Source organism: Gopherus evgoodei, chromosome 9, assembly GCF_007399415.2.
Source record: "Gopherus evgoodei ecotype Sinaloan lineage chromosome 9, rGopEvg1_v1.p, whole genome shotgun sequence".
In the NCBI taxonomy this organism is placed as follows: Eukaryota; Metazoa; Chordata; order Testudines; family Testudinidae; genus Gopherus; species Gopherus evgoodei.
The window spans coordinates 105,760,897-105,788,077 of record NC_044330.1 but is presented as its reverse complement, the minus strand read 5'-3'; the positions used below and the strand labels follow the sequence as shown (position 1 = coordinate 105,788,077).

At 40.4% G+C, this 27,181-nt stretch overlaps 1 protein-coding gene across 5 annotated transcripts in view; it reads left to right on the top strand.

Moving 5' to 3' along the window:
- The window catches only part of WDR44 (WD repeat domain 44), a 60,193-nt gene that overhangs the window by 20,857 nt on the left and 12,155 nt on the right, over window positions 1-27,181 (top strand). For all 5 annotated transcript variants that reach the window (XM_030574508.1, XM_030574507.1, XM_030574511.1 and 2 more), the window contains exons 3-13: window positions 3,323-3,397; window positions 4,044-4,701; window positions 8,435-8,517; window positions 9,658-9,753; window positions 14,209-14,345; window positions 15,912-15,995; window positions 16,742-16,848; window positions 18,646-18,797; window positions 22,475-22,613; window positions 22,747-22,811; window positions 24,167-24,280. In XM_030574508.1, coding sequence (XP_030430368.1) covers window positions 3,323-3,397; window positions 4,044-4,701; window positions 8,435-8,517; window positions 9,658-9,753; window positions 14,209-14,345; window positions 15,912-15,995; window positions 16,742-16,848; window positions 18,646-18,797; window positions 22,475-22,613; window positions 22,747-22,811; window positions 24,167-24,280 — 1,710 coding nt within the window. The remainder of the gene's footprint in view (window positions 1-3,322; window positions 3,398-4,043; window positions 4,702-8,434; window positions 8,518-9,657; window positions 9,754-14,208; window positions 14,346-15,911; window positions 15,996-16,741; window positions 16,849-18,645; window positions 18,798-22,474; window positions 22,614-22,746; window positions 22,812-24,166; window positions 24,281-27,181) is intronic.

The window sequence follows — 27,181 nt, the reverse complement described above, 5'->3', positions numbered from 1 at the left end:
GCTAATAATGGCCTATGCCTGTGGGTTTGGGTTCTAAGAGCCACTCTCTTTTCTCCACATCATCGTAAGCCATATAGTAGGTGAGTTGCAGAGTATCTAAAAGCTTACGGGTCAGCCTATGATGAGTATTCTGTCTGCTGAAATGAAAACTAGCTTTTTTGTCCCCTTAGCAGTGTTGAAGAGGAGAGAGTGAATTCCTAATAACTAAATTGCAATAGCAGATGTGTAAGGAGCACTTCTTCCACTGATTAGTAACATCAATTTTCCAGTATAACTTTTTTCACTATTCCTGAGAAATGCTCATTTTTGCTCCCTGGGTTAAGTTTGAACAAATGGCGGTGATCTCCTGAAAATACTGCACAGAATGTCATACCAGTACAGCCAGTAACTATTTAGAAATGCTGTTCAAGAAGTAATGGGTATAACCATAACTCGAATAGCATATTTCAATTAAAGAAATACTTCTTCTTTTGGACATTTTTTTTTGTCATTGTATGAAAAGTCCACACTTTTAACATGCAGTTGTAGGTCTTTAACCAATCTCTAAAATGTTCAAAATTAAGTTTAGTTACTTGAGCTAAATAAATGGCTCATGCTTTAGAATTGGGTTCCAAATGTTTGCTTTAGGTCTTAGTGTATTTAATACACTTCATTGTGTCAATTGCACTGTTTTCCTGGAGCTGCTTCTATGCAAACTTACTAAAGTTTATGCTACATTTTACTGTCTTGGCTAAGCGTGACTAGGGGTGAAACAAAGTGCTCTAAGGTTTGCATTGTATGTTTAAGATTTGTTTATAATCAGTGGAAATACTATTCAGATGAATGGTACAAGACGCAAACTGCCCTGGATGTGTGAGTATTTTCTAACAACATTTCTTCTTTGTAACAAGCAAATATCCCATAAGGATCACACTTAATGACTTTCATTTTAGGGTGGAGCAGTTTTGTCTGTCTGAGGAATGGTAAACAACTGCTTAAGTATTTTCTTTTTTGTGGTCATTAAACCTCATAATGAAATGGGTTTAATATACTGTACTGCAGTTTCATTAGATTCAAAAAGCATCTGATTGAACATACATCTGTATTCAGCTGTGTTAACTAGTATTGCTATGCCAGGTGTTAAGCAGTTATAGTTAGGACAGAATACAAGGTTGTGAATTTTCAAGAGCTCAGACTTATTTGTGATTGCCAAGTGTGACTGTCCTGCTTTGACCTGGTAACTACTAATCGCATTACACTTGCTGTTGTGGTTGATGGTAGTACCAGGCTTTAAAAATGTGAAAATACTGCAAGTACCTAAAGATCACTTGTACTGAACTAGTTTTGCATAATCAAGACAAACTTTACGTAAACTACTATAAATGTAGCTGTGTTGATCCCAGAGTATTAGAAACACAAGGAGGTAAGGTAGTGTCTCCTACTGAACCAATTCTACAAGTGATTATGTACAAGAAACCCATGTATCAGCAAACTTACCTTCGCAGATCCAGCAACCACCTCAGACACACCAAAAAATCTCTTATCTACAGCCAGGCACTCAGCTACCCCTGAATTTGCGCCAAAGAGAGAATCACGGATACATATACCTAAACACACTTAAAACTGTCTTCACCAAGCGAGGACAGTCTACCAGAGAAGTAGATTGCATAATGGAAAGGGCCACCCAGATACCCTGGGAAAACCTATTTCAGTATGTGGGAGGGGGGAAGCCAATGACAGTCACCCCGAGTTGTCACCTACCACCCCACACTGGAGCCCATGTGGAGTATCATCATCAAACAGTTACAATCCATGTTTTATGGGGACCATATCCTGAAATAAATCTTTCCTGAACTCCTTCCTCTGACTTTCAGATAACTCCCAAGCATTAGTAGGCTCCCCGTGGACCAGGACACACCAAATCAAAATGGCACCAGAACCTATCAAACAATGGCTACAAAACCCCCAGACATTCTCCACCCCTATGATGATGAATACCCCTCACAACACACCTTTAAAGATTTATGGATCCTATACGTGCCTGTCGCAACATGTAGGGTACCTCATCTGGTGCATCAGATGCCCCATTAACAACTATGGGTGAAACTAGACCATCACTGCACTCTAAATGAACTCTCAGAAAAATAAGACAAAAATGCCATCTCATCCATCAGCGAACACTTCACAAAGCGATTGCTTCATATCTAACCTCTCGTTCCTCATTCTGACACCTGCACAGCACCTTCAAAAGCAAGCCTGGGAGCTTAAATTCTTAACACTGCTAGACACTGAAAGCCATGGACCTAATGGGGACACTGGTTTTATGGCTCATTCCAACAATCTGTAACACACACCTGCCTGCTAACCCTTAGGCCTGGTCTACACTGAGGGGGGGATCGACCTAAGATATGCAATTCTACTACGAGAATAGTGGAGCTGAAGTCTCCATCTCTTAGGTCAACTTACTTCGCATCCTCATGGCGCGGAGTCGACTGTCACTGCTCCACCGTCAACTCTGCTTCCGCCTCTCGCTGCAGTGGAGTACAGAAGTCGGATCGATCACTACCCACCGATCTGGTGGGTAATGTAGACATACCCTTAAAGGTCCACTTCAAACCCCTTTCGCTTAACAATCTTATTGCCCACTCATCTCGAGGGACCTGCAATATGTTACCCCCTTATGCTCACTCTCTGTCCCACTCTGATTTCTTTTCCTTGACCTGAAGAACAACTGTGTGTGGTTCAAAAGCTTGTACCCTCCACCAACAGAAGTTGGTCCAGTAAAAGATATTACCTTACCTACCTTCTCTCTTATAAATGTTTAATTTTTCCTAATTTTCATTTGTTGCAGGTTCTTAAAAAATATGCTTGCATTTATTTCTCATAACTCAACATTACCTTCAATTTGGTCATTTTAGCAGTGAAGTCAGAATATTGGTTTTTGTGAGATTTCAGTGGGAAAATTACTGGGTTTCATAAGCACGAGATTCTAATTTCTGTGTAGGATCAAGATGGGATAAGGCAAAGACTTTATCAGGCGCTCCTAAATAGCAGGAGAATAGAAAACTACTGATATTCAGTTACTTTTTTTTATTTCTCAGTGTAGTGTATGTTGTCTATTTCTGTTACTACCCCAGAGTGACACGTTTTCCAGTTTGCTCTATGAACTACTACTTAAGCTTCTCAGTATGACAGCAGTAAAACGAGCCTTCATATATAGCAGAGTGTTTGCCCCCTTTGGCTATTTTTCTGCTTTGCCACTTAATTTGTATCTTTGCTAAATTACCTTAGTGAGGAATTTCTTATTCCTTTCCTTATTTATTATCGATGGTGGTTATTACAGGAAACAGACAGCAATATACCCAGAGTTGCAGATGAGGCCCTGATACAGGAAGTAAAACAAGATGACTCTAAAGAGGTTAGTTAAACATCTGTTTACAAGTACATAAAAAAGTCTAAATTTAGATTGAGAATTTTCTTAGCTGAATTAAAATATTTTAATAATTGTAATATTTCTAGCAATATATAGAAATTGGAATCAATAAGTTTTAAAATGACCTTAATACACAGTTTTATGTCGTTTTGGGGGAACGGGGGGAGGGGGGAAATCAAGCTAAATATGTTCAAAATAAAAAATCAGGATTTGTGGCCACTAAATCATTTGTCTAGTTTACAGTATAATAAATAGGGGGAGTAAGAGATGATAAACGTCACAAAAATCAAACCTGATTTTTTTTTTGTTTTGTTACAACCTTATCTTTTGAAAAATATAAACTACACTAAAATGCAGTCTACGTTTTCTGAAGTCACTTTCCCCCATTACCACTGAAGTGGGCATATTTCTGTACTTAGCTTCTAGCCCCCATAATTTTCTTTAAAACATGCTGGAGGATAATGTTTACTGGTTGTGTGTCCTTGTTTTCATTATAAAAGTGAAGTGACTTTTCCTTAGAAGCTGAGACTTATCCTATGCTGTGGCATGGACTGCCTGACAAGTGTGCTCTGAGAACTCTGCCTTCCTATATTTGTGTGTCTTGGCAAACATATGTTTTGGGTTTCTTTAGATTATTGACAGTATTATAGAAGAAAGCCAAAAGGTACAACAGCTAGATGATGATCCTTTGGCTTCCCAAGGAAAAGAACTAACTGATCAAACTTCAGATACAAATACTTGGATTCCTGGAGCAGATATCCTTAGTAACATTCCTGAACTAGTAGCTACAGAATCAGCATTACAAGAAGATGCTCAAGAACCTGTGACTCAGAGTACACGTAAGGAGGCAGAAGTGGAATCCAGAGGGCTTTTTTTGCCTTCTGACCATGCTGTTGAGCATCAGGAAGGTGAAACCACTAATAAACTAGCAGAAATAATAAATGCAGCTGAAGAGCTTAAAATCACAGAAACTTACTCACCAAAAGAAACATCTAAAAATGAGGAAATAACAGAAATGAAACAGACAGATATTTTAGAACAGGTAACTTCAGATTTCTTACCTACCAAAGATCTCACAACAGAAGAAATGCCTCCAGCCAAACCCCCAAGGCAACTTAGTGTAGAACCTGATATAGTTGCTAGCACTAAGAAATCTCTTCCGGCGCGCCCACCGCCTCCAGCAAATGTTCCTCCTCCTAGACCACCACCACCTGCACGGCCCGCTCCACCGCCACGGAAGAAAAAGAGTGAATTGGAGTTCGAGGTGCGAAAGTTATCTGGTTTAGAAGGCAAGTATATGCTTTGCCCTAAGGTATTCTGTCAATAGACAGTTCCTATTTTTCTGCTTTTCAGAAACTACTGAGCCTCTTGATTTTCTTTTGGCTAGCTATCCTTGAATTAAAGAAATGCAATCAACTGAACAATCACATGAGATTTTCAGATATCTAGGTGAGTTAGGAGCCCAAGGCCCTTTCAGAGTCAATGGGATTTGGGCTGTTAACTCAAATCTTCTTTTTAAACTCTCACTCCATACTTCTGAATAAAAGTGGGTGAAAAATTCTGACAGAACACCTAAAACAACAGTGCAAGAGAAGGTAATGGAAACATTTTCTCTATTTTCTTTATTTTCTGTTTTTGCACCACTTTGTGATGAGTTTCACAGTTCCTTTCTTTTCCCTGCTTATGTTTCTTCTGCACAGCAACAGGAGACTAAATGTTTTTTTAAAAAATAGTGATTAGAAAGCCACAGATTAGATGTGAGACTCAGTTGTGTTTATGGCTAGATCTTTAGAAGTAGAGTTGTTCTTTGGTATTCATATTGAACTTCTTAATCTCTACACATGACTTTTAGTTGTTGTTGTTGTTGTTGCCCATACTATAGGTACCTTACTACCTTCTTCTAATGGTGGTTGGGTGTGCATTTGTATTGGAGTGTCATAAGTAAACATGAGACGCAGTTCTAAAGCTAGCACTATGCCACTTTATACTGAGTAATTATATACTGTCCCAGAGAATTGCCCAGCAACAGTGAGGACAGCTGATTAGAAACAGTAATCCATTCACAAAGGTCAAATTAAACCTTCAGTACTAAATTTCTAATGCAATAACTCAAATAATTTTTAGTCACAACCAAAAGAAGCTTGATCTTCTGGCACTCTATCAACTATTTCTGCATAGGAGAAGGCTGTTTTTTATGTTGAGAATAGTGTAGGACAGAAAACGGCAAGTTTGATATGCTATAAAATATACTTTTGAGCAAAGTTGAACTCTTGTGGTGAGAGGGAAAACACCCAGCATAGTACACACATACATTTTAGTTTTCCAGTGATGGTTTTCCCCATGTGTATTGTCTGAAGAGTTGGTTTTTAAGCAGGGCACATTCCTAATGAAACTCTTTGAAACGTTCTACTAGGAAGAAAATTAACTTTTGCTCCAACAAATAGAGAAATTATGTAGTTTCAGTTTGCCAAAAGTCAGCTTAGATAAATTTTTGGGTGATTTTTAACCACTGGGTGATAAAGAGAAAGAGTTAGTGAGGTCATATTGTTACTATTGCATTTTATATCATTAGACTGTTTCAGTTTTTGTTGATTCTAAAATTATAAATGGCCTGTAAAATATTCTATAATAAATATTTAGTTTGAGATTACTATAGGGGAAAAACAGTTAAAGAGAATGGGCGGTTTTTCAAAGAGACATTATAAAAGTCACAATAACAGCAAACTCTCCCACTGTGTAGGAAAGATAGGAAGTATGGCAAGAGATCACCCTGGCTTAACTAGGAGATCTTCAGTGATCTGAAACTCAAAAAAAAAAAAAAAAAGTCTTGCAAAAAGTGGAAATAACACAAGATTAAATTAGCTAGAGACATAAAGGGTAACAAGAAAATATTCTACAAATACGTTAGAAGCTAAAGGAAGTCTCAGGACAGGGTTGGCCTGTTACTCAATGAGGGGGTAAAACAGCAGAAAACGTGAAGATTGCAGAAGTGCGAGCTGAGTTTTTTGTTTTGGTCTTCACCAGAAAAGATTGTTTGTGATTGGATGTTTAACGTAGTGAATGCCAATGAAAATGAGGTAGGATCAGAGGCCAGCATAGGGAAAGAACAAATTAAAAATTACTTCAGTGTCTGTAAGTCACTAGGACCTGATGAAATATATCCTAATATACTCAAGAAGCTGACTGAGGAGGTATCTGAGCCATTAGCGATTATCTTTGAAAAGTCATGGAAGACGGGAGAAATTCCAGAAGACTGGAAAAGGGCAAATATAGTGCCAATCTATAAAAAGGAAAATAACGACAACCCGGGGAAATTACAGACGAGTCAGCTTAACTTCAGTACCCAGAAAGATAATGGAGCAAATAATTAAGCAATCAATTTGCAAACACTTAGAAGATAAGGTGATAAGTAACAGCATGGATTTGTCAGACCAATCTGGTAGCTTTCTTTGATAGGATAACAAGCCTTGTGGATAGCCAGGAAACAGCAGATATGGTATATCTTGACTTTACTGAAGTTTCATGCTGTTTCGCATGACCTTCCCATAAAGAAACTAGGGAAATACAACCTAGTTGGATCTACTATAAGGTATCAGTTCTGGATCTTTTTCTGTTTAATATCTTCTTCAGTGGTTTAGATAATGGCATAGCGAGTGCATTTATAAAGTTTGAAGATGATACCAAGCTGGGAGGGGTTGCAAGTGCTTTGGAGGATAGGATTAAAATTCAAAATGATCTGGACAAACTGGAGAAATAACCTGAAGTAAGTAGGATGAATTCAATAAGGAAAAATGCAAAGTACTCCACTTAGGAAGGAACAATCAGTTGCACACATACAAAATGGGAAATGTCTGCCTTGGAAGGAAAGGGATCTGGGGTGTTGTAAGCAAAACATGAGAAGTAATTCTTCTGCTCTTCTCCATGTTGATTACGCCTCAGCTGCTGTATTGTGTCCAGGTCTGAGTGCTACATTTCAGGAAAGATGTGGGCAAATTGCGGAAAGTCTGGAGAAGAGCAACAAAAATGATTAAAGGTCTAGAAAACATGACCTATGAGAGAAGATTGAAAAAACTGGGTTTATTTAGTCTGGAGACTGAGGGGGGACATAAGTTTTCAAGTACATAAAAGGTTGCTACAAGGAAAAGGGAGAGAAAATTGTTCTCTTTTTACCTCTGAGGATAGGACAAGAAGCAGTGAGTTTACATTGTAGCAATGGCAGTTTAGGCTGGACATGAGGAAAAATTTCTTAACTCTCAAGGTGGTAAAGCACTGGATTAAATTGCCAAGGGAGATTTTGTCATGGGAGATTTTTAAGAGCAGGTTAGACAAATCTGTCAGGCATGGTCTAGATAATACTCAGTCCTGCCATGAGTGCAAGGGTCTGGATTAAATGACTTCTCGATGTCCCTTCCAGTCCTAGGATTCTGTGTTTAAAGAAGCTACTATATTATTGTTTCACCAAAGTACAGTATCTGCACTGGCTGCCTGTACTACTCAGCAGAAGTAGTTACCTAACACAGTCTCGTACAAGGAACAGAAAAATGAATAGTGTGTTCAGCAGCTTGGTACATATGGACGGCTTCCCAGAGCTGTGCAAATTGCGGCTGAATCGTGTATAATCTACATCTTCATGCTAATAAATAGACAGAAGTAAACAAAAACAAGTGCTGCTCAGGCCCTGGGGGGGGGGGGGGAACCAGTAACATAAACACTTGCTGAATGGAGTAGAGGTTAGTAGCAAAACTTATTTTCAAGCTTAAATGATCCTCTTAAATTGTGTTGGATTTGTGTGCATAAGAAATCTAATCGGCAATACAGATTACTAATAGTATTTATTTCAGTTTGAAAAATGTGGTTTATTAGTGTAACTTTGACTAAATGATCTCCATTTGGTATTGCAATTAAATAAAAAAAAATTCTAAGGATATAATAATATGATGGTGTACCTTTTTCTAACCTGCAGTTGCTTTATAGTTCCTAGAGAGAATTTAACAATTGATGATCTCTTTGCTTTGAATACAGTGACAGACTGCATGGTCAAAGATTCTCAGCCTTCTTTGGATCTGGCAAGCGCAACCAGTGGAGATAAAATAGTTACTGCACAGGTTAGTGAACTGATATATTATTCTGCATTGTGGCTATCTGGAATTGCATTCATGTATCCGGGCCCCATTGTGCTAGGCACTACATATATGTGCACACAGACAAAATGAAAAGAGTCCTTTCCTCAGTGTACAAATAAAGTTAAAATCTTTGGATGACCTTAATAGAGTATTTAGAAATCACAGCAAATGGGTTTTATTTAGGCACTTTCACATCATAACAAACTTGGAGAAATCAATACCCGTAGCTAATATTGCATAAAATACAATGCAGCAAAAGGAGAATGAAAATAGTGCGGCATATTGTTTTTAATTCTTGACAGTCCTTTAATGCAGATGGAGCCTTGCACAAGTGCCTGTTTCCTAGAGATGACTACAAGTAGCAGCTCACTTAAATGCTTGCCCTTTCTTCTCCAGGTTCTCTCTAACCCCACCTACCTGCATCCCAACTAGTCAGGAGGAGAGCCTATTACAATAGAAAATACAGTTACTGTGTCAGTATTTCTTAGAACATCTCTTGCCAGTGACAGTGGTTTTTATCTGAACAATATTATTCTATCTCCCAATCCACCTTTTGTTTGATTTGATACAGTAGATTTTGACAAACGTGCAGCTGAAATTATTGTGGCCAAATTCACCTTCAGGTTAACTCCATTATAGCCAATGAAGTTGCCCAGGGATTTGACTCTAAACTTTCACCACAGGACATAGCAAGAGAAAATGAGATAATCAGAAAGTCACTTAAATATAAGCACAATCACCTTTGGTTGGTACAAGGCAAGGGGAGCTGTTAGATCTTGGGACCCAATCTTTCACAAGTTCTCAGCATTCACAACTCTAACAGAAGTCAGTTGGAGCTGCAGGTGCTCAGCACTTGCAGATATCAGGCCTAGATGTTTAAAGTATTGTATATTTGATAGTTCATCTGTATAGCTATTCATTCAGAGTTTAATTTCAGAATATTTTTAATGGACATTTTTCAGCTGGAAAATGGTTAATACCTCTATTTTTCTGGAAATCTAGTGTAATGTAATTGCCAATTTGTACTTCTGGAATTATAGTGAAACTAATGTACTTAAAGAATGTTTGAAGTAAATGCATACATTAATATATCTATATATCTCTGCACACACACAACTGCAGGAAAATGGAAAAACCGCTGATGGACAAACAATACCAAATGAATTACTTGGACCACAAAGACCCAGATCTAACTCTGGAAGAGAACTCACAGATGAGGTATTACTAGGACTTCTACCCAGTTCTTTCTTGTGTGCTTTTTCTTTGCAGCTTGAGAGGTGGGTTAGAATAGTAATGTTTCATCACCCCTGCTCGTGCACTGTTGAACCATGATATAATGAGATGGGGAAAAGGAAGGTGCGGTAGGGAACGGTGCAGAGCAACACTTGTTCTTCACAAGTTAGGAAAATTGAAAGGTGGATAAGGAACTGGTTAAAGGGGAGACTACAACAGGTCATAGTGAAGGGTGAACTGTCAGGCTGGAAGGAGGTTACTAGTGGAGTTCCTCAAGGATCAGTTTTGGGACCAATCATATTTAACCTTTTTATTACTGACCTTGGCACAAAAAGCGGGAATGTGCTAAAAAAGTTTGCGGATGACACAAAGCTAGGAGGTATTGCTGTCATAAACAGATAGTTAAGGGTTAATGTCTCTTTAACCTGTAAAAGGTTACAAACAGTGAACCTGGAACACCTGACCAGAGGACCAATCAGGAGACAAGACACTTTCAAATCTCAGTGGAGGGAAGTCTTTCTTTGTGTGTTTTCTTTGTTGTTCTCTCTGGGTTCTGAGAGTGACTAGACGTACCTACAGGCTCTCTAATTTTCTGTTCAAGTAGTAAGTACAAGTAGAAAGGCGGTTTAGTCTTTTTGATTGTTTTCTTTATTTGCAAATGTGTATTTTGCTGGAAGGATTTTAATTTGTATGTATGCTGGGGGAAGGATTCTCTCTAGTGTCTGTAAGCTGAAACACCCTGTAACGTTTACCATCTTGATTACAGAGACAACTTTTACTTTTTTCTTTCTTTTATTAAAAGCTTTTCTTTTTTAAGACCTGATTGATTTTTTCCCCTTGTTGAGGCTCAAGGGAATTGAGTCTGTCCTCACCAGGAAATTAGTGGGAGAAAGGGAGAGAGAAGGGAAGGGGGAAGGTGGAATTCCTCTATTTTAGATTCACGAAGCTTGAATCTGTATTACCTCTTGGGGAGGGGAAAAGAGGATGGGGGAAGGTGCATTGTTCTCGGTTTTAAGATTCAAGGAGTTTGAATCACAGTGATCTTCCAGGGTAACCCAGGGAGGGAAAGCCTGGGAGAGGCAATGGTGGGGGGAAAGGGTTTACTGTCCTTGTATTAAGATTCAGGGGGTCTGGGTCTTGGGGTCCTGTGGGAAGGTTTTGGGGGGACCAGAGTGTACCAGGCACTGCAAGTCCTGGTTGGTGGCAGCACTACAAGATCTAAGCTGGTAATTAAGCTTAGGGGGATTTGTGCTGGTACCCCATCTTTTGGACGCTAAGGTTCAGAGTGGGGGTTATACCATGACAATTGCTAACACAGAGAAGGACCGGGATATCATACAGGAAGATCTGGATGACCTTGTAAACTGGAGTAATAGTAATAGGATGAAATTTAATAGTGAAAAGTGCAAGGTCATGCATTTAGGGATAAATAATAAGAATTTTAGTTATAAATTGGGGACACATCAGTTGGAAGCAACAGAGGAGGAGAAGGACCTCGGAGTATTGGTTGATCGCAGGATGACTATGAGCCGCCAATGTGATATGGCCGTTAAAAAAGCTAGTGCAGTTTTAGGATGCATCAGGTGAGGTATTTCCAGCAAAGATAAGGAGGTGTTAATACCGTTATATAAGGCACTGGTGGGACCTCATCTGGAACACTGTGTGCAGTTCTGGTCTCCCATGTTTAAGAAGGATGAATTCAAACTGGAACAGGTTCAGAGATGGGCTACTAGGATGATCCGAGGAATGGAAAACCTGTCTTATGAAAGGAGACTGAAAGAGCTTGGCTTGTTTAGCCTAACCAAAAGAAGGTTGAGGGGGGATATGCTTGCTCTTTATAAATATATCAGAGGGATTAATATTAGGGAGGGAGAGGAATTATTTAAGCTTAGTACCATTGTAGACACAAGAACAAATGGATATAAACTGAACACTAGGAAGTTTAGACTTGAAATTAGATGAAGGTTTCTAACCATTAGAGGAGTGAAGTTTTGGAACAGCCTTCCAAGGGGAGTAGTGGAGGCATAAGACATATCTGGCTTTAAGATTAAGCTTGATAAGTTTATGGAAGGGATGATATGATGGGATAGCTTAATTTTGGCAATTGATCTTTGATTATCAGCAGGTAAGTATGCCCAATGGTCTGTGATGGGATGTTAGATGGGATGGGATCTGAGTTACTGCAGAGAATTCTTTCCTGAGTGCTAGCTGGTGAGTCTTGCCCACATGGTCTGGGTTTAGCTGATCGCCATATTTGGGGTTGGGAAGGAAGTTTCCTCCAGGGCAGATTGGCAGAGGCCCTGGAGGTTTTTCGCCTTCCTCTGCAGCATGGGGCCTGGGTCACTTGCTGGTGGATTCTCTGCAGCTTGAGGTCTTCAAACCACAATTTGAAGACTTCAATAACTCAGACATAGGTTAGGGGTTTGTTATAGAAGTGGGTGGGTGAGATTCTGTGGCCTGCTTTGTGCAGGAGGTCAGACTAGATGATCATATTGGTCCCTTCTGACCCTAAAGTTTGAGTCTATGAGTTCAAGTGAATCAAGGGCTGTGAATGCTCACAACGTGTTTAAATGCCTCTGAGCGTACTGGAATTTAAAGAGTGTTTGTCTGCATATTTTATTAGAAGATAGAATATTTTCTGTCGTATTTAAACATACCCTTAGTCATATGTCACGGAATCGTCTCTGTGACATTTTCTGCTTCAGCCCCTGGGGCTGCGGGACAGGAGCTGGCAGCCAGCAGGGCCCCAACAGGGTTCCAGCAACAGGCAAAAGCCTCCTCAGGGTCTCCCTGCAGGGTTCCGGCGACAGCATCCTCCGGGGCCCTCCTCAGGGTTCCAGCAACTCAAGGGGACAGCCTTCCGGGGTGGGGGTGGGGAGAGGAAGAGTACCCTACAGTTCCGAGCCACCATGGAGCTGCAGCAGCAAAAGTCACGGACAGGTCACGGCTTCTGTGAATTTTTGTTTATTGCCTGTCACCATAGTGGCTGGGAACTGTATGATATTCTTTCTCTCCCCACCCCCACTCCGGGAGGCTGTCCCCTTGAGTCGCTGGAACCTGGAGGAGGACAAAATCTTAGCCTTACTTATGACTTATATTCTTATGTGTATTCTTGTCCATTCTGACATTATAGGATTCCCTCCCCTCATAAATAGGCACTAGCTGTCTTGTTGAAATAACACTGTTGGCTTTGTGTTTTCTTTATGCTTTTCCCTTATATTTCTTGCTTCATTCCATACCTTAAATTTGTACTAGTTATTTCAGTAAAATTTTAGGTTCCATTTGTAAGAGCATAAGAATGTCCATATTGGGTCAGATTAGTGGTCCACCTAGCCCAGTATCCTGTCTTCTGACAGTGGCCAGTGTCAGATTCTTCTGAAAAAATGAATAGAATAGGGCAATATATTGAAAGATCCATCCTGTTGTCCAGTCCCAGCTTTTGGTAGTCAAGGTTTAGGGACACCCAGATCATGGGATTGCATCCCTGACCATCCTGGCTAATAGCGATAGGGGACCTGTCTTTAAAATTATTCTTTCTTGGATTGCTTTACCCGACTCCGTTCTCAAACTAAGTAGCATCATGAGTGGGAATTCCAGCAAGTTTAATTTGTCATGCTTCTAAAAAGGATGGAGTAAAACCTTTCTTATCAAATGAACATCTTCCTAGTGTAATTAGGAAACAGACGGCTTATTAATAAACTAAAAAAATGAATGGAGGCATGAATTAGCCAACCCAGGACTTAATCATTGCTATCATGGGATGGCAGACCACATCTAGGACATCACTAGGTTAAACTGCCTTTCAAAAGCTGTCCCTGTCTTTCCCTGACTTGGACTCAACTGTTCTAGCCCACAGTCCCCCCTGGTGAATAGAGGTTGGCAGTAGGCAGATAATATGGTCCCCTCTCTTTTCCATTTGGACATAAACCTAAAGTAAAGTTTTAATAGAAGGATTTCAGAATTTTGGAATCTGCATCTTATCCAATCTGCTCCCTTCTCCAGTTTCCTAACTGTAGAGTGGTACAGTTGACTATTAAATAGGGCAGTATCAGTTACCAAATATCGATTCAGAAATAGAAGATAGTTGAGTTTGCATGTTGTAAAACAGAAGACAAGTTAGGTCTGTGTTCTGCAGAGGTCATAGAGAATGTTTCTCTTCACATGTCTAAAATGTATAACTCTACCTATATAATCCAGTTAGTTGTGTCCTTTTTTTTTTTTTTAAAGGCATCATGGGCATTCTGCATGTCTAAATCAAGACAGTTTATGAAAAAATGGTTCCTATAATGCATATCATGTACTGCAGAATTTCCCACTAAAAACAAATACAAAATATTCCAGTATATAAGGTGTCCTTTTTTCTTTAGAATCCTCTAAAATCATTGTTTTAAGTCTCAGGACTCAAGGAAGCCTCATTACTTCATATTTTCTTTACTGCAGGAAATTCTAGCGAGTGTAATGATAAAGAACCTTGATACAGGTGAAGAAATACCATTGAGCTTAGCAGAAGAAAAATTACCAACAGGCATTAACCCCCTGACGTTACATATCATGAGGAGAACTAAGGAATATGTCAGGTATGAGTGAAAATGGCTTTTAGCTGTTCATCTCTGATAGCTTGTGATATATTGTTGTGGTCCCTTGCTCTAATATTCCTGTTTTGTTTCTGTACTCACTATTTTGTTTAAAGCCTTTTTTAATGGAAGCAAGGAGGTATGTTTCAACCCATCCATCTGTTTGTGGTGTGTATAATTTGAATGCTGTTACCCGGTTCTCTCTGACATTAGCTTATTTAATTAGGTAACAGAGGATATCTATTGAAATACTGTATTTTTAGGATAACTGTCTACTGGACAATCAGCAAAGAATCCTGTGGCACCTTATAGACTAACAGACATTTTGGAGCATGAGCTTTCGTGGGTGAATACCCACTTCCTCAGATGCATGTAGTGGAAATATCCAGGGGCAGGTACACGCATCTGAGGAAGTGGGTATTCACCCACGAAAGCTCATGCTCCAAAACGTCTGTTAGTCTATAAGGTGCCACAGGATTCTTTGCTGCTTTTACAGATCCAGACTAACACGGCTATCCCTCTGATACTGGACAATAAATCTCTGACTGGATCTGCAGGTCCTCAGCATCTCTGAAAATCAGCCCTACCTCCAAACTAAACAGCAGTAAATAGGCGCAATGTTGTGTCGCTTCTGACCTGAACTGAATGCATTTTATTGTATCACTATAATGGGTGTCTAAGAAGTAGTTAAAATAAATTTATGGGAGAATAAATATTAAGAGGTAATTCATGCTTTGAAAATCTATGTCCGCCATTACAGTTGAGTATTTTACAGTCTCCATCCTATTTTACACTCTCCATCCTATTTAAACAGGTTTATAATTTCTCTTTTGAGTTCTTGAATAAGTTTGGAGATTGTCAATTGAACATTATTTTATCCAATACTATATGTATTTATAAACAGTACAAATATTCATTTATGCTAAGGGCTTAGAGATCTCTGCATTAAAACATGACTTAACAGCATCAAGTATCTGCAATAATCTACCATAAAGTCAGACAGCCACATAAATAAACTTCTATGTGCAAAGTTTTGCTTTGCATTTTCTTCCTTCAGTATTGGCTTTCTTAGATACATATTTGCTTAATATTATTTACAATTGGAAACAAAGTAGCAAGAGGGAACAGAAGTATCCCTAACATGTTATGAAACAATAACAAGTTGTTATACATACAAATAATTTGTTAGCCAATTCATGTATTTAGTCTGCTTCAGACATTTTCTCGTCTGTTTTGAAAAATGTGGCTTTTCAGGTTACTTGAATGTACAGAAGGTGATAGATAACATGTAGCTTGAGTTGGTCGCTCTGGGAGAGATGTATGCAGTTTTCCTTAACTAAGATACCTAGTGCATTGTAGCTGCTGACTAAAACTATTGCTTGCTGAATGATGATGAACGTTATTGGAGGATGTTGAATTTACTAATCGACTCCTAAATCAAGAGCTATCAAGATGTGTGATGTAAGTAGGAATCAGAAGATATGGTTTAATGCTTAATAGAATGATGCTAGCACTTTAATTTGTGTTAAGAGCTGATATAGTATTTTGCATAAAACATATGTTTCACAGCAATGATGCCGCACAATCTGATGATGAAGACAAAATGCAGACACAGCAAACTGATTCTGATGGAGGAAGATTAAAACAAAAAACGTAAGACTTTGACTCTTGTTTTAACATTTTATGTAAACTACCAGTATCTTTAGAAGTACAAGTGTTTTTGTTTTTATGTAATGATCTGCACTCTGGTCACAACTTGTCTCCCCTTTGTGTTTAAGAATGATTTCAGAACAAGGGTCTGAAATCAGTTATCCGACTACTATATATTAAAAATAGGCAGCTATATTTTACCCTAATTAAATTACTGATGCTTATGAGCAAAAAAGCTGAACCAACAGGTTTAAAACAAACAGAAGGAAATACTACTTCACACAACACACAAACCGCCTCTGTTACTCATTGCCAGGGGATGTTGTGAAGGTCAAAAGTATAACTGGGTTCAGAAACTAATTAGATAAGTTCATGGAGGATAGGTCCATCAGTGGCTGTCAGTCAAGATGGTCAGGGATGCAACCCCATGCTTGGTGTGTCCCTAAGTTTGTGACTGACAGAAGCTGGGACTGGACAACGGAGGATGGATCGCTAGATAATTGCCCTGTTCTGTTCATTCCCTTTGAAGCATCGGACACCAGCCACTGTTGGAAGACAGGATACTGGGCTAGTTGGGCCATTGGTCTGACCTAGTATGGCCGTTCTTATAGTAAGATGTAAAATTACAAATGGAAAGAAGTAACGCTTTATTTCAAACCCAAAGTGGTTTTGGTCACAGAAGGCAAACACTATGTGATTGGTTTTCTTTGCATGACATGGATGGTGAAAAAATATTCTTGCTTTTTAAGGACTCAGCTGAAAAAGTTCTTGGGCAAATCAGTAAAGAGGGCAAAGCATCTTGCTGAAGAATACGGTGAACGTGCTGTAAATAAAGTTAAAAGTGTTCGAGATGAAGGTCAGTGAAATAGAATCCTTATCTAATAGAGCCGAGTCTTGTTGTGTATCCTTTGGGACAAAAGCCAGCTATATAAGGGAATTTGAGATCTTCCTTTGAGGGAAAAATTAAAAATGAATTATGCTCCCACCAAATAGCTTCAACATAATGCGGGTTCTCAAGACTGAGGTCTGTCTTGCAGTTCTCTGTATGACATGACAGATGAATACTTCAGGGGTGGTTTTGTTTGCTTCCCTTGTGGTTTTACACAGTACAAACAGCAGGAAAAGCTGTGGGGAGGATGGTGGGAGCTGAATAACCATTTTGAGTGTAGCATAAAATCTAGTCTCTAGGTGTACAGGGAATATAGGGGATTGCAAGACATTTAATCGATGTATGTACTTAATAAAAACACAAAGAATTATGCTTGGTGGTTCTTCTAGTTCTGGTCCCCATGTGTATTCCACACCTGGGTGTGCATGCGCCCGAAACTGGAGATTTGTAGCAGGGAGTGCTCTTTGTTCTGCACACGCACAGTTGGTTTCCCCATTTTCCAAATCGTGGACATAAAGGGCGGCATAGACCGATGCCACTCCAGTTCCCTCTTACCACCCCATGGTCTTTATCGGAATTCTGTGTCCGCTATGATCGTCCTCTATTTCAGTATCTATAAGTGGCCTCAAACTCTGAGCAGCATCAACCCCGAGTAGAGGCCAAATCAGTTAAGCCTAAGAAACCCCCTCACAAGAGTAAGGAATATTACCAAAGGCATAAGGACAGATCCCCATCTACATCTGGCTCTAAGAGAAAGCATCCCTCCCCATCCCAGTCCAAGTTGGGTGAGTCTTTGTGTGCAGATAATAAGATCAATATCCCACCCTCTGACTCCACCACCTCAACCAAACTTCACAATCGTTGCTGTGTACATTATTAAATTGTTTAAAACTTGTACTCTGTGTATATGTGTATATAGTCTTGTCGAGCGAAAAAAATTTCCTTGGAACCAAACCCACTACTCCAGTGGTCCCCAAACTTTTCGTCTGGCAGGCGCCAGACGAAGGACCATGGCGGCGGTCGAACATCCGCCAAAATACTGCCGAATTTCTGCGGCATTTTGGCAGCGACACCTCTTGATGACGTTGCTTGTCGGCGGCAAGCAGTGGCGTCAAGAGGCGTCGCCGCAGAAATTCAGCAGCATTTCAGCGGATGCTCGACTGCTGGCCAGGACGCAGGCACATTTAGATGCCCGCCCACGGGCACTGTGTTTGGGACCCCGCCCTACTCTTTACATTAATTCTTATGGGGAAATTGGGTTAGTTTAAGATGGTTTCGCTCAAAGTAGCATTTTTCAGGAATATAACTACAGCATTAAGCGAGGAGTTATTGGACTCTGATCAAGGGGGTCTTCAGCAGTGTAAGCAGAGGGGGGAGGAATAGCTCAGTGGTTTGAGCTTTGGCGTGCTAAACCCAGGGTTGTGAGTTCAGTCCTTGAGGGGACAATTTAGGGGTTTGGGGCAGAAATCTGTCTGGGGATTGGCCCTGCTTTGGGCAGGGAGTTGGACTAGATGACTTCCTGAGGTCCCTTCCAACCCTGATATTTTATGATTAGTGTTCTTCCTTTTAGTTCAGATTAGATCTAGACACACTAATGCAGTAACAACCTCAATCAGTTTGTAAGGTCATCAGAACTCATTACTAAAAGAATCACAATTAATTCAAAATCAAAATAATCTTCTGTTCCAAGAAAAATGATTGAGAAATGCATATCGTTGGGATCAAGGCTATCTAGTGTACACAGTTGTGTTGTGTTCTGCTTAGTGTTCCATACTGACCAGGATGATCCCTCTTCAAGTGATGATGAAGGAATGCCATATACAAGGCCAGTTAAATTCAAAGCAGCACATGGCTTCAAGGGACCTTATGACTTTGAACAAATAAAAGTAGTTCAGGATCTCAGTGGTGAACACATGGTAAGTTTATCTTTTATGTCAAATTCCACTTTGATGTAAATTAAGAGAATACTTCTGCTTGCCGAGTGTGGTCAGTGTGAAATCCAAGTGTATCTTCAGATTATGAAACGAGAGTAGGGAGACGGAGCCATTAAGACTCCTTTCTTCTGTCTTATCTGTGGGTGAGGTTCTGCTAATAAATTTGTCTGGACTCATTCCTACCTCCTCTCTCCCCAGGAGCTTTTTGCAGGATGTAGCCGTGTATATGCAGCAGCTAATGCAGTGCCGTTCCTTCAGTTAAAGTATTATGCTGCTTTCTCATACTCTTGATTCGAGCGTTCTTGTGGGAACTGGAAGGCAAGAATCTCCCTCCCTCCCTCCCTTTCCAGCCTTGCTGGAGAGCCTTCATGCCTAAGGTCAATGTTCTATTTGAGTGCCACTGAATTAAGTCTTCAACCTGGCATTGCAATGCACTGGTATTGGCCTGGTTCTTCAAGTGTGTGTATTACAGCATAATGATTGCCCAACTCTTCCCTTTTAAAGACCGTTTTTTTCAGTAGCTTATAACTTTGCCAAACCTTAACTGTTTGAGCTGAAATTTTCTATGCTGGGTGTCTGTATCAGGCTGACTTTTTCTTTAGAAAATTTCAGGCAAAATGGTTGGCAGTTTCCTAGACAGCTAGGGAAATGTTTTATCCATATTAAAATTTTGGCCATTTTTAATTTTGAGAAGCTTTGGCACCTGTGTTTTGGAGCAGGGACTTCAAATTCAACTGGAATGAGGAGGTGGCCTTTCTGTCGGGGATTTGCCTTTTGCCATCCTTGTGAAAATCCGCCCAAATTTGGCCAAGTTACCAGCTTTTGAAAATTTGCAGTTAGCAAATCTCTACTCAACATGTGCAAGCGCTTCTCAGCTAAGTTCCCCAAAGATGTTCTCCGCATTCGGCATGCTCCAGCCAAAGGTTGAGCAGAAATTTCCCCATAATTGCAGCTCTGGGCTGTTGCAGACCAAGGTTGGACCTGGGCACTAGAACTGAGCAGGGAACTTGTCTTGCTGTGCTTTCAGTGACCTCTCACTGTAGACAGACATCCAGGCAGCGTGGAGGAGGAAGCTGCCTGATTCAAATGCAGAGTAGGGAAAATCTTGACTGTGGCAAGGAAGAATAGATTGGGAACAGGTGCAGAGAAGGCTAATAGGATCTGAGGAATGGAGAAACCTACCTTAGGAGAGGAGGCTAGAGGAGCTTGGTTTGTTTAGTCTAACAAAATGAAGACTGAGGGGAGATAGGATTGCTTTCTATAAATACATCAGAGGGATAAACACCAGGCAGGGAGAAGAGTTATTTAAATTATGGACCAGAGTTGGCACAAGGACAAATGGTTATAAACTGACCATCAGTAAGTTTAGGTTTGAAATTAAACGTTTCTATCCTTCAGAGGAATTAAGTTCTGGAACAGCCTTCCAAGAGGAGTAGTGGGGACAAATAACCGAACTTGTTTTAAGACTGAGCTTGATAATTTTGTGGAGGAGATGATCTGATGAGGTTGCCTACAGTGTCATATGGCCCATCTGTGACTGCTATTAGCAAATATGTCCGATAGCTGGAAATGGAACGGTAAATGGGGAGGGCTCTGAGTTACTATAGAGAATTCTTTTCCAGGTGTCTCACTCACATGCTCAGGGTCAAACTGATCACCATATTTGGGGTCGGGAAGAAATTTTCCCTTAGGTCAGATTGGCAGAGACCTTGGGCATTTTTCCCCTTCCTCTGAAGCATGGAGAATGGATCACTTGCTGGTTTGAACTAGAGTAAGTGGTGGATTCTTTATAACTTGAAGTATTTAAATCAAGATCTGAGGACTTCGGTAACTGAGCCAGAGGTTGTGGGAGTAGATAGGTGAGGTTCTGTGGCCGGTGATGAGCAGGAGGCCTTAAAGACTGAGTCTGAGAGTGGAGGCTGGCAGGAAGGTGAGGGAGACTGGGACTGGCAGCAGGGGGAAGTGGGACCCTAGAAATCTGTGGATATGGGGAGCCTGTAACTGACTGTGTAAAGAGAGTGGAGAGGAGGCGCTGGGGGAATGTAGGCAGAACTGGGTATGGCTGAGATGGGGAACAGGGAGTCTGGAGGGTTTGGATTTACTGGGTAAGGAGCTTGGGGCTGGGACTCGCTAGATGAGGAGAATGGGATTGTGATGAGGAGCCTGGGGTGGGGAGGAGGTCGATCTTGTGTGGAATGGGCAGAAGAGTTGTCTTCCCACTACAACAACCCCCTCTCCAGAGTTTGGCATGGAACCCACAAGTCTCACCAGGCTCTGCTGTCAGCAAATGCCTGTGAAACCCACTGACAAAGTGTGTCTGAGTCCCCTGCAGCACTCATTCCCCCGAAGGATGAGAACCTGCTTTGTTCTCAGTTACTCCCTTAGCTCCAGTGGCAGAAGTCTGTGCAGTGGATTTAAAGGTTCCAGACCTGCTGAGGAGCCATGTGGAGGTCAGTAAGGTGCCACATGATCGAATTGTTTTCTCAGTTTACTTTTTTAAAACCTAGGAAAATTACATGCAAACTATGTAACAAGAACATTAAGATTGCAAAGTCAAGCCTCAAAAGTTATAAAATGTCAGAATTAAGGTTGCCTCCCCAACCTTAATTCAGACTCCTTTTGTGCATGCATTATGATAGTCACGAATTATGTGACTACATAATAATTTTTTCTCTGCAGGACCCCTGCCTCATGTAGTGCACAGGGTGGAACTGCTCTGGAGATGAATCAGGGTTGTGTAGTGAAGGAGGTTGTCATCTTCAAGACCTTTGCTTCATTTGTTACAGAGGTGTAGTGCACTTTGCAGGGGTGTTCAGAAAGAGGAAGGAGGGTCTCATAAGGCAGTTAAATGGTGCCCTGGAAAACTGGATTCTATCCCTGCCTCTGCCACAGAGTTCCTGTGTGGTGCAAGTCAAGTCACTTAAACTAGACTTTTGACAGAGGGTCACCAATTGTGTAATCTGCGTTTTCTGGGTGCCTGATTTGAGGCCTGGATCTGATTTTCAGAAGTGCTGAGTGCTCAGCTGCAACTGAAGCCAACAGGAGCTGTGCTTTAAACATATCAAGTGCTGTGTAACTCTAAATATTCTGAAAAACCAAGTGGTAGTTATCTCAAATTGGGCACCCAGAATTGGTGGATACTTTTGACCTTAATCTCTGTCTCAGTGAAATGTGTATTATAATAACCACTCATCTCATGAGGGTATAACAGAATTTCACTAATGTTTGTGAAGCACTCTGATAGAGTGGTGCGTGCCATAGACAAGCTGATGAGAAGTTGTTAATTCCATCTTCCTCGCAGGGTTTGAATAGTGTCCAGTAAATAAGGCATGGGGCCACATATTGAATAGCTGCACTTCAAGTGAACACTGTCCATCCTGTGCACTGAATGAAGTAGAGGTCCTTTGTACAAAGCAGTGTGTGATGATGACATGATCAGAGTATCATAATGTATGAGCTCGAGGTGGGGGGGAACAAATTCAGATTGCACAGGCAACCTTAATTCTGGCATTTCCTAACTTTTTGGTGCTTAACTTCACAATCCTAATAAAATGTTCTTTTAGCGTGGTGTGTGTATATGCCAATTATTATGCTAGTTAATGGTTCTGGAATGGAAAAACATACTTACTTTGTTTTGTTGTGAACTCTTATTTTGACAGGGTGCTGTTTGGACAATGAAATTTTCTCACTGTGGAAGATTACTTGCATCAGCTGGACAGGACAATGTAGTGAGAATATGGGTTTTAAAGAATGCTTTTGACTATTTCAATAACATGCGACTGAAATACAATACAGAAGGTACCTCGCCATATCTCACTGGTACTTTAAGGGCATTAGAAATTCTAGAACAATCGAGTTTTTCTTGTATTTTTTTTTTTTTAAGTTCTACTTAAATAGTTTCTAACTTTCTGGGCTTTAATCTGTGTCCTAGGTCGTGTCTCTCCTTCCCCTTCTCAAGAGAGCCTGAATTCTTCCAAGTCTGATACTGATGCAGGGGTATGTGTACCAGATAGTGTAGGAGTTTTTTAAGCAATGTATTTCCTGTTTCTGTAATGCTATAGATTTATACTGCTTTAATAAAGAAAGTATGCCCCAGCTCTGAAGGAGTTCAAACTCTGAAGTCTCAATTCTTCAATCTAATTCTACATTGTCTTCTGAGGGAGTTTCCCTCAATAAATGCAGGCTTGGATCTTGTGTGAATATGACTCAAACATTTATTCACTTAGTCAGAAACTGAGATCTGATTGAAGATGTTTAGTCAATGTGTGCATGTGATACAGGCAAAAAAATAAAGTAGAGCAAAACTAGATGACTTGTTAGTCTGCTCATCTTCATTTTGATATGTTATTAATTAAAGCTAATCCCTCAGTGGGTCTTTGAGCTGAATGCTGGAAGTAATTAAATACAGATAACTTTGAATTTCCTCACCTGGCAATTTCTTTTACAACTTTATTTAAAAATGAGTCTGATACTGTATCCTTAATTCTCACTAAGGCTAAGATTTAGTCATGGGCATTTTTAGTAATAGTCATGGACAGGTCATAGGCAATAAAGAAAAACTCATGGCCCGTGACCTGTCCATGATTTGTACTATAAATACCCATGACTAAATCTTAGGTGCTTTGGGGAGGATCCCAGGGCCCTGCCACTGCTCTGCAGGTGGGCGGCCTGAGCAGCTGACCCCGGGCCCACTGCAGTGCAGTTGGCTCCGGGGGCCGTCCCAGCTCCTTGGGTGGCCCTGGGGTCAGCTGCACCATCTGCTGCAGAAGTCATGGAGGTACCAGACAGTCACGGAATCTGTGACCAACTTGCACCCTTCATTCTCACGGATTGGTGTCGAGATTTGGGGGGAGTAGGGGATGTGTGAGAGAGAGAGAGAGAGAAAGGAACAAAAAACACAAGGGAAGTTTTAAGAGTGGTGTATGTTTATAATAGATGTGTGCGTACATATTGTTTCATTTATTTATACAGTTACATAAACTGAATACTTAGCCAATAAATCCGAGAATTGACCTGTCTTAAACATGGCAGTATGTATTTAGACAAGGTTGTTTTAATCTAATCAAATCAGTTAAGTACAATAATAAGCATTAAACGTTGGAGATGTATGGCAGAACTTCGTGCTTTTAGAACAGTGTAGTTGTAAACTCAGCACACAGCTTTCAGCACCATGTAATTTATTTTGAATGTACAAATAACTGACAGGAATCACTTATTTCTCTAATACTTGGTACTTAGGTTTTATATCTGTGCTCAGATATCTGTGGCACATCTGCGTATCAGAAAGCAGTAACAATGTATTCTGTTACCATGGATTTTTTTCTGTTGCATTGATTTTGATATATTGATAGGTTTGCAGTGGAGCTGATGAAGACCCCGATGATAAAAATGCACCATTTCGGCAGCGGCCATTTTGCAAATACAAAGGTCATACAGCAGATCTCCTTGATCTCTCATGGTCTAAAGTAAGACAGCTTTTGTGCAGACTATACAGAACTTTCCCATTTCCTCCCATGTTTTGCTGTGTTCCTTTTCTTGCACTTGCCATTGGCACTTCATATCTAACCAGTGCAACGACTGATTATTAGTCCGTGGATATAGGCACAGCCCATCCGTGAATTGGCTTATAAATGTCTAAAATACTTTGTAGCTGGTTTCCTCTTGTCTCTCATAGAGTATCCAGCATAAGAACATTATCTCTCATTCTAGCTCCGCTGCAGTTTTGAGGGGGCCAGATTCTGAGCTGGTGTAAATGGCATAGTGTCAATGGATTCAGTGAAGCTGTGCTGGTTTACTCTAGATGAGGATCTGATCGCAGAATACTCATTACCTTCAGATTGGCCATCTGAGTTCGAGCCGTGCTATCTGTGTTATATCTAAAATGTGATCTTGGCTGCTCTTCTGTGAAGAGCTTATTTTATCGCACCCTTTTAACTATTCTGTTATGGCTCAGTCTGTATTGGCAGGAAGCAGAGTCCATTTGTGGCTTTCCATCTTTCATATGATTACATAGTGTCATGCCACTACTGGCTGCAGTTTGATTATCTGAAAATGTTGCTCTTCTTCCGTCTCCCCTATTTTTAAAAGAAGAAGAAAACTGGTTATTTCACACCTTTTTGACAATTCACTGAAGACCTTAAGCTACACAGAGAGGAGGCAGGAATGATTGTTACTTTGTTTCAGAGGTTGACTGGCATTGGTTGAATGAGTGTGGTTGAATAACAGCTAATTTAAAAAAAAAAAATTAAATTCTTGCAGCTAATTGTGCAACCCTACTGACTTGTGTTGATGAGATCTTACTCACCATGGAGCTATACATGTGTGTAAAGGCTCATCAGCATAACGGTGTTCCAATACAGTTGTTAATAAATATGGAAACAGGAAAAACTTTTAATTGGATTGTCTGGAAGCTACTTAAATTACAAAGATTCAGAAATCAAGATTTTAACTTTACCATTATCAAATCAAACATCTTAATTTCTGGAGGCCATTACATTTCCTACTCACTTAAGGGTCTGTATTAAAATCAAAGTAGTACACATTCAGAACCTGATACAGAACACACCTCAGGGATCTTCCCAAGATACGCAAACAAGGGAACCCAGGCAGATCAACCATATCTGGCCACAGCACTCTTACTGAAGGAATATCGAGACTCATAGAAACTATCCTCAAACCACTCACCACCCAAATGGCCAGCTTCCTCCAGGACAAAACTTGACTTCCTCCAAAAACTCTGCAAATTAACAATTTCCCTCAGAATATATTTACAAGATAATGGGCAACTCTCAGATATCCACCCAAAACACATCGCCAAATTCATCCATTCATCTTCACCCATAACAATTTCATATTTAACAACAAACACTTTATTCAAACCATGTGAAGAGTCATGGTTATTAGGATGACTTCTGAGTACATCAACCTCTTCATGGCCCACCTTGAAGAATTTCTAGACAAATGCACCTTGAAACCAGTAATATACCTGAGATACATCAAAGATGTTTGCATCCTCTGGACAGACGACTTGAGCTCTCATATAAATTTCCACCACAACTTCAGCCACCACTAGACATCCATTAAACTTTCTAGAACACACCCACACTAGCATCAGCTTCCTGGATGCTACAGTCCACTTCAACAGTGAAATCCTACAGACAACCATATACAGGGAACCCACAGATTACCACACCTACCTTCACAGATCCAGTAACCACCCCAAACAAACTAAGACATCTGTTACTTAGTGCCAGGCACTCAGATCCACAGAATAGTCTTCCAGGAGAAAGTCTGGAATATACACCTTAACACATTTTAAACTGCCTTCACCAAACAAGAACACTCTACCAGAGAAGTGTAGATCATCATGGAATAGACCACCCAAATACCCCGAAAGAACCTACTTCAGTACAGAAATAAACCACGCTCCAATCACACACCCCTAGTTTTCCCCACCACCCTATGCTGGAACCCATACAGGGGGTATCAAACAATGACACCCTCCACTTGATGGGTACCCCATCCAGAAAGAAATCTTTTCTGAATCCCCTCTTCTGGCCTTTAAACAACCCCCCAGCCTCTCCAAGCTCATAATTACAAGCAGGCTCCCAACAGAGGAGGACACATCAACTCAGAGGCACCAGACCCTGCCACAACAGAGGCAAAACCTGTAGACATATCTCCGCTGCTCTGATGATCATCACTCCTCACAGCACACCTTTCAAGATCCATGGATCCTACCCATGCCTGTCACAACATGTGATGTACTTCATCCAGTGCACTTAATGCCCCAATAACACCTGTGTGGGTGAAATTGCTACACTCTTGAATGAGCTGACACTGAAAAATAAGGTAAAAAACACCATATCTGTGGGTGAACTTTTCGTAAAGTAATCCTTCTGTATCTGACTTCTCCGTCCTCATCCTCAAAGGTAACTTGCTCAACATCTAAAGACGACACTGGGAGCTTCAATCCATAACTTTGTTAGATACTAAAAATCATGGACTGAATAGAGACACTGGATTTATGTTTTTTTACAATAATCTATAACCCACTTAATGCGCTCCCACACCCCAGGTTTTTTTCTTTTCCCCCCTTATGAATGGAGAGGTGTTAACTAGCCACTTTGTCTTGAATGGTCCATTGAAATGTGTTAACTACTTATGCTAAACAATCCGTTCCACCTTGTACATTTCCCATACTAGAAGAGGAACTCTGTGTAAGCTTGAAAACTTGTCTCCCACCAACAGAAGTTGGTCCAATAAAAAAATACTCCTTTACTGTATGTCCTTCACAGAGTGCACAAGTAAAAACTGAAAGATTAAACAGAATTTTCAGCTGAAAAAAAGACCCTAAATAGAATTTA